Here is a 7,672-nt window from a genome sequence, read left to right on the forward strand (position 1 = left end):
CCTCCGAGACACACTGCCCTCGCCTTAGTGCTTCTCAGAGCAGCCTCTCTGGAGGATTCTGGGTCCCAGGGGAGGCCCATCTTAGGGATAGAACGTGCAGAGGCTGTGAGAGCCGAGAGCCCAGAACATGTCTCAACTCTGCTTCTCACCCCAGGCCTGGATGAGAGGGCAGGAGTCTTAAATACTAGAGGTCTATGACCTCTTTCTCCATTTGTCCCACATTTACTGCTGGAGAACAGAACAAATGGAACTTCAGCTTTCAGTATTTTGAGTATTTCTAGAAGTTGCGTGTGTGTGTGTGTACGTGTGTGCGTTTGAATGAATTCAGTAATGTCTTCAGCTACTGTAACTATCACCAGCTTCTTTCTCCTTAGGGTAACAGCTCACGTGTGTGTCTACTTCAAGCACCAGGGATGGATTCTCATGGATGTCCAGGACAATCCTGACAAGCCCATCCCAAGAGGCCACTCTGAGGCCACAGCATCTGCCCACTGCCTCTTCACGACAGATTCATTTACAATGGTCACTTAACCTACCATGGCATAGTGCCTGGTGGTTCTCCCAGGCCCTGTGTCACCCAGGGCCCTGCTGGGTTGAGAACTCACACTTTGGTTGAACATGTCCGTCTCGTGCCGCAGCTGTGTGTACTGGCACAGATGTTGCCGGATCATCTCCACCCTCTCCACCTCCAGTCGCTCCAGCTCCTGTGGAGGAAGCAAAGACCAGAGACCTTTGGGCATGTCCCTTCCATTTGGGGATCTTCCCACCAAGTGGACCCCAGACCACAGAACACAAGCCACTGGCTGTGTCTACACAGCCCCATCTGACCCTCTGGGGTCTCGTAAAGAATGTGGTCAGTATCTAGGTTTTGCCCTCTGAGATCCTGCCTTCCCAGGCACGGTGCTAAGGGCTTTATATGCATTACTTGACTCTCCTCATTCTAACTTTGAGAGACAGTAATTATTGCCAGTCACCATGCAAGGGAACTAACAGCTGGAGAGGTAACATCACTTGCCCAGACACAGAATTATGGGAGGAGCAGAATTTAAACCAGAGTCCACTGGGCCCTTACTCATGACTCTGCACCACTGCAGCCCCAGCCCCAGGACCCTGATGGGGTGGAACAAGTGGACACGTGTGGGAGTTTCCATGCTGCATACTCTCGGGACTTTGTCTTTGGGCCTCTGATGAGCATCCTCCTCTCGTCTGCCCATCTCTGGTGCTGAGGGACGAAGCAGAGACCAGGCCGGGGGAAGCAGAGAAGACTGGGAGTAGATAAGTCATTATCAAAGGGGAGAGTGGAAAGGATTTGTCCTTTGGTTTCTAGATGGTTCTGTATCTTTGGAATTTAGGGGATCAGGCTGTTGTTCTGTGTACAACTAGGTCACTGCCCAGGTGATTAACTGGAAAGGTGGGGGGGGCAAGCAGGGGACTTAATTAGGAGATTAACCAGAAGGAAAACTAGGTCACTGTCCTTGGTGGAGGCCTCTAAGCTGCTCTGGTGGGCTGAGACTGGGTAAGACAGCTGGTTAGTCCTGTGTTGGATGGACAGGGGGTGGCTCTGGGCAGTGGGATGACCCAATGAACACCTGGTATGATGTCTCCTGTCCCATTTGGCCCAGTGGTCCAAGCGCCAACCACACTTCTCTGTCCCACTCAGGTGGGTGTTTACTGACAAAGAGATGCTGCTCCTTTACATGAGATACTCAGGAGAGCATCATGGACTCTGCTGCCTGTTTCCCGCACCCTTGGTCAGAAGTCTCCCCCTGCACAGCTCCCCAACCCCACCCATTCATCCATTTTGTAAGAATATCTTATTAAGGACCTGCCACTCTTCTGCGTGTAGTGGTGGTGGTGGAGGCTCTTCCTACAGCTTGGCTATTTGTCTTAAAGGGGCCTCTGTACCCTCGGTTGGAGTCCTTGGTTGACCCTGCCTCTCAGGGGACAGTCCAAGGAGGATATAGCCATACCTGGCCCACATAGCTAGGAAGCACTCTAGCAGAGACTTGAATCTGCATAGATTGGCCCCATGAGGTCTTGAGCCCAACACTGGAGCAGATCTAATGCCCATCTCTAGGGTCACTCCACTTCATCACTCCAAATTGCCCACCACTGTCCACTCGGGGCTTCTTCTGCACCAGTGCTTACACTACCATGCCCACACATCCCTGACCACTTACCAATGTGGTAGTCACCATCTCTTCAAACCACTTGGATTGGGCCTGGTTGTAGAGGTCCACACAGCGCATGAGGTCGTCTCCTGGAAAAGAACAACAGTCACCACACTCCATCCTGTCCCTGCCATGGCTCCCTCCCCAACCTGTGCCCCACAGCCAAGCCCTCTCCTCTTCCTGGGGCTATGGTGGCCACTGGAAAGTTGGGGGATGGCAGGAAGGAGGAGAAAGCAGAACAAAGGAAGAGAGGAGGGCAGGCAAGCACCATGGGAGACCAGCTTCAGTGCTTCCACCTGAAATTGACCCCCTAGACACCAAGAATTCAGGACGAGGGTTCTCAATGTGTGTGTGGTGGGGCTGAGGTGGGGGGGGGCGGGTATTCCTAGGATCCCTAATTCTAACATGAGCCCAAGAAATGCTTCCCTCTCTAAATATGGCAGTTTTATTTTACATTGCAGAGTCCAGATTGGTTAAAACATATGTCACATGCAATTTGGTACTAATGAGAATTAAGGAAGAGAGATTTGCAAATCATATCCTTGTGTGTGTGCATGCACGCACGTGTACACATAACAGAGTGTCATTCTGAAACACAAAATAATATGTCTGATGGTTTATGGTTCATTCATTGTGCAGTCACAGTCTAAACACACACTGCAGTGATGCACACCAGCCTCAGCCTCAGGAAAAAAGGGTGAGTAGGTAGGAATTAGCACCTTCTACAGTCTTTTATTTCATCAGAGAAAGACTGAGGCAAGTATAATTATTAAATCTTTATAGTATTGTATAAATACTATAAATGATAGTATAAATACTATAAATAGTAGTGTATTATTTTGTTATATGTATATTACATTACATTTTTAAATTAGAAAACAAACTGCAAAGTAATTACAAACTTTGCTAAGCATACCAGCACCACAGAACTTCCCTACACAGATCCCAGTCTTTGAATCAGGAGTTCCAGAAACCCAGGACAGACCTGGGACCTACTGAATCAGAAACTGCATTCTCACAACATTCCGGTGATGCATGTGCACATTACAGCTGAAGAAGCATCACTCTCATGCATGGCTTCATCTCACTGTGGCTTCCTGGTCAACACAGGGCTCTAGTCTTTGCTCATGATGGGAAAAAGCTCATAAGTAAACCCAAAAGTGAATTGAGTTACAATAGTAAGTCTAGAGTAAAACTTAGTAATTCTAGAAGTAGAATTCTAGAGGAGAGCCTGGTAACTTGAACAGATTAAAAGCAAGCCGGGAGCAGTGGCTCATGCCTGCAATCCTAGCACTTTGGGAGGCAGAGGGAAGAGGATTGCCTGAGCCCACGGGTTTGAGACCAGCCTGGGCAACATGGTGAGACCTCATCACTACAATAAATAAAAAAAATTAGCCGGGCTCGGTGGCTCAGCCTGTAATCCCGCGCCTTTGGGAGGCTGAGGTGAGTGGATTGCCTGAGCCCGCGGGTTCGAGACCCGCCTGGGCAGCGAGACCTCATCTCTACAATAAATCAAAAAATCAGCCGGGCGTGGGAGCGCATGCCTGTAATTCCAGCTACTTGGAAGGCTGAGGCGGAAGGATCGCCGGAGCCCAGCAGGCGAGGCTGCGGTGGCCGGGAGCGGCCACTGCACTCCAGTCTGGGCGACAGAGTGAGACTCCGACTCAAAAAAAAAAAAAAAATTAGCTGGGTGTGGTGACGCATGCCTGTAATTTCAGCTACTTGGAAGGCTGAGGCAGAAGGATCGCCTGAACCCAGCAGGCCAAGGTTGCACTGGCCATGAGCATGCCACTGTACTCCAGCCTGGGTGACAGAGTGAGACTCCAACTCAAAAAAAAAAAAAAAATGACTCCTGTAGCAACCTCATAGTTGCTCATGTATATTCTGATAGGAGAGTGAAAGACAACAGGAGAGTTATGCCCACATACCCAAAGCTCAGCCTCCCTCTCCCCCAACCCTGTGAACCACACCGCCAGTGGCATCACAACCAGGGACATAAGGCTGCACACCACAAGTGCTGAGCTTTGAGTCACAGAGCCCAGACAAGGGGTTTGTTCATTTTGTTCTTGGTCCAAGGCCAGTGACTGGACCCTTGATCTTAAGAAGGAAGCATGGATACATTGGCCAAGTTGAAATCATTGATGATAACAGAGCTGGAAAATTGCTGTGAACCTCACAGGTTCTAGAAAAGTGGCAGAATAATCTGCTTCCCTCCCACCAGTTTGGTTTCATTGTACTAACAACCTCAGCTGGCATCATGGACCACAAAGAAGCAAGATGGAAACACACAGGAGGGAAAATCCTGGGATTCTTTTTCTAGGGATGCAATTTGTATATGTACAAATAAAATATCTCAGTGGACCAAAAAAAGAAAAGAAAAGACAGTGGACACCACATTGCACATGGGTTTCCACCAAGAGCTCCTGTCCAACCAAGGATGAGGTCAGTGTGTCATCCTATGAATGTGCAATATGAAACTCCCAGAACCCTAGTTGTCCATCCTGACTCTGAGAAGTTGCTTCAGAAACTTCTGCATAAGGAAACAGAGTAGGTGAAGCGGCGTGTCTTCTCTCTGGCAATCTAAGGGCTTGAAACTGGACCCTTCTGAACAGCACCAGTTAAGAACATGGCATCTGGGACCAGAATGCCTGGGTTGCAATCCTAATTCCACTATTTACTAGCTGCGTGATCCTCAGCTTCTTCATCTGTAAATGGGGATAATAATTATGCCTTCCCCAAGTTGTTAAGGATAAATACGTCAATATATGCAAACTGCTTAGAATGCAGACTGACACAGAGAGTCAATTATTAATATAAGCTGTGGTAACAATAAGGATGATGATGATGATGACCCCCGGAGGATCCAGATGCCCTTCCTTCCAGCTACCTTGGAAAAGAGTAAGAGGGAAAAAAGGGAAGGGGAAGAAAGAACAGGTGGCATTTTCCTGAGCAATAAGCTCTCCGGCAAAATGACAGCAAGCAGTGTTTGGAATAAGAGGAGACAGGATCCTGGCTTTGCTGCTCCACCACAAAGGACGCTAGGAGTTTCTCATCCTCTTGGTCACCCATTTTCTCACTTAGAAAAGGGTATAAAAATACTTCCCCATGAGGGAATTGTTCAGATCACAAGAGATGATGCCCTAAAGCATGTAGCCGAGTGCTTGGCACACAGTAAGTGCTCACAGGAGATGGTATTTTCTACAGCTAGGGTGAAGGACTAGCCACTTTCATCACAAAATAACTCCACACTAGAGGAATATGAGACCATATCATCTAACAACAATGCAATAAAACTAGAAAAAACAGCACGATTAGAAAATAACAATAGCAAAGTCCTTGCTCAAAAAAATGTTAAGATTTCCTGTGAAACAACTCAAGGATGAAATCAAAACTCAAATAGCAAAATATCTTGGAAATAGCAGAAATGAAAATGCCATAAGTAAAGACCTGCTGAATATGATTAGACCACTGGTGTAAGAACCTGATGAATATGGTTGGACCACTGGTGTAAGGAAAAATAAATATCCAGAATTAAACATTTCACTGTTTAGAAAACAAAAAGAAATACCTAAAACCAAAAAGTAAGGGGGAAAAAACCCCAGGTGAATAAAACAAACAAACAAAATATCGGAAAGGGGATAGTCTTTTCCTTTTCTATCTTTTTTTCTTTTTTTTTGAGTGGGGTCTCACTCTGTCACCCAGACTGGAGTGCAGTGGCATGACCATGGCTCACCACAGCCTCAAACTCCAGGGCTCAAGTGATCCTTACTCCTCAGTCTCTGAGCAGCTGGGACTACAGGTGCACGCTACCACACCCAGCTAATTTAAAAATGGTTTTTGTAGAGATGGGGTCTTGCTATGTCGCCCAGGCTGGTCTTGAACTCCTGGGCTCAAGTAATCTTCCCATCTCTGCCTCCCAAAGTGTTGGGAGTACAGGCGTGAGCCACTGTGCCTGGTTGGCTGGACTGACTTTCTAAGTCCATCCCCAAACCTAGACTCCACAAGGGAAAAGACCATGATACAAAAAAATTAGAATCAGCAAAACCCAACAAAACAAGCATAAATAATTTCAAATCACAAAACTAAAAGGTAAATGACAACCTAGGAAAAAGATTTGCAACTGAAATAATGAAGGGTTAATTTCCTTAATATATAAAGAATCTATGATCAGCCTCCTAACAAAAAACTGAGGAGAGGATATGAGCAGAAAAAAAGTGAAAAATTACTTATAAATGTATTTTTAAAATATACTTCATGTTTATGAAGGCATGCAAATTAAAAACAAAATATTATTTGTCACCAGACTCTGATGATTTCGTATCTTGGATAACACACAATGCCAGTACACATTTAGGGAACAGGCATTCATAGATGCTACTGGTGGGTACTCTCCCTGGAAAATAATTTGAAAACATCCATCAAGATGAATAAAACCTTTTGACCCAGCACCTATATTCTCTCTATATGTAGATCTGGATCTGTGTGCAAAACGTAACAGGTGATACCACAGAACTGCTGGCAGGGGCAGATACTTTTAAACAACCTAAAAGTTCTGAAAATCAATTAGGGGAATGATGAAATAAATTTAAGTACGACCAAACAACTGGACACTGATCAACCATCCAAAAGTTTGATGTGCATGAATGGATGAGTAAATAAATTTATAGGTAATAAGCTATTTCAAAGGCATATTACCTAAAAAATAAGCTCAGGAGATAAGCTATAGGATTCAATTTATGTCACTTTAAATATAAGTAAGTAGTATTTTAACAATTAAAGCACTAGGAAATAATGGTGACTCTTTCTGGTGAGTAGCAATTTATATTCTTGTGTACTGATTAGAATATTTTGCCACATACCAATATTGTTCTTGCAATAGAATTTACTTGTAAATAATTTAATACATTAAATTAATTTAAATATACCCCTTCCCTGTCTAGGTTCCCCTTCCTTCTCCCAATAAATATATGCTTTCTACTTCTGAATTCAATAATGTACTTATTTATTTTATTGCTATTACTGTTTTTTCTCCCTTGACCATTCAGCAAAATATTTATTCATTCAGAGTCAGGAGTCTCACTCTGGCTCCCAGGCTGGAGCACAGTGGCACAATCATGGCTTACTGCAGTCTCAACCTCCTGGGCTCAAGCAATTCTTCTGTCTCAGCCTCCTGAGTAACTGGGACTATAGGCACATGCCACCATGCCCCACTAATTTTTTGATTTTTTTGGTTTGTTTTGTAGAGACAATGTCTCACTACATTGCCTAGGCTGGTCTTGAACTCCTGGGCTCAAGCAATCTTCCCACCTTGGCCTCCCAAAGTGTTGGGATTACAGGCATGAGCCAATGGTAGTACCTGGCTGAATTAAGTAATTTATTATTGTGCTTTATAAGTCTGTATATTAAATGTTATGGTTATATCACATTATTTGTTTTTTGTTTTTTTGTTTTTTTTGAGTTGGAGTCTCACTCTGTTGCCCAGACTAGAATGCAGTGGCCGC

General features: G+C 45.1%; 1 protein-coding gene across 1 annotated transcript in view; it reads right to left on the reverse strand.

Moving 5' to 3' along the window:
- Positions 1–527: 527 nt before the first annotated feature.
- Positions 528–7,672, reverse strand: part of GAS7 (growth arrest specific 7) — a 247,056-nt gene continuing 239,911 nt past the window's right edge. The window contains exons 12-13 of the mRNA XM_008072471.1: positions 2,181–2,260; positions 528–704 (exon numbers count right to left, since the gene is read on the reverse strand). Coding sequence (XP_008070662.1) covers positions 528–704; positions 2,181–2,260 — 257 coding nt within the window. The remainder of the gene's footprint in view (positions 705–2,180; positions 2,261–7,672) is intronic.

Source organism: Carlito syrichta, unplaced genomic scaffold (genome assembly GCF_000164805.1).
Source record: "Carlito syrichta isolate Samal-C Ts95f unplaced genomic scaffold, Tarsius_syrichta-2.0.1 Scaffold315198, whole genome shotgun sequence".
NCBI classification, from domain to species: Eukaryota; Metazoa; Chordata; class Mammalia; order Primates; family Tarsiidae; genus Carlito; species Carlito syrichta.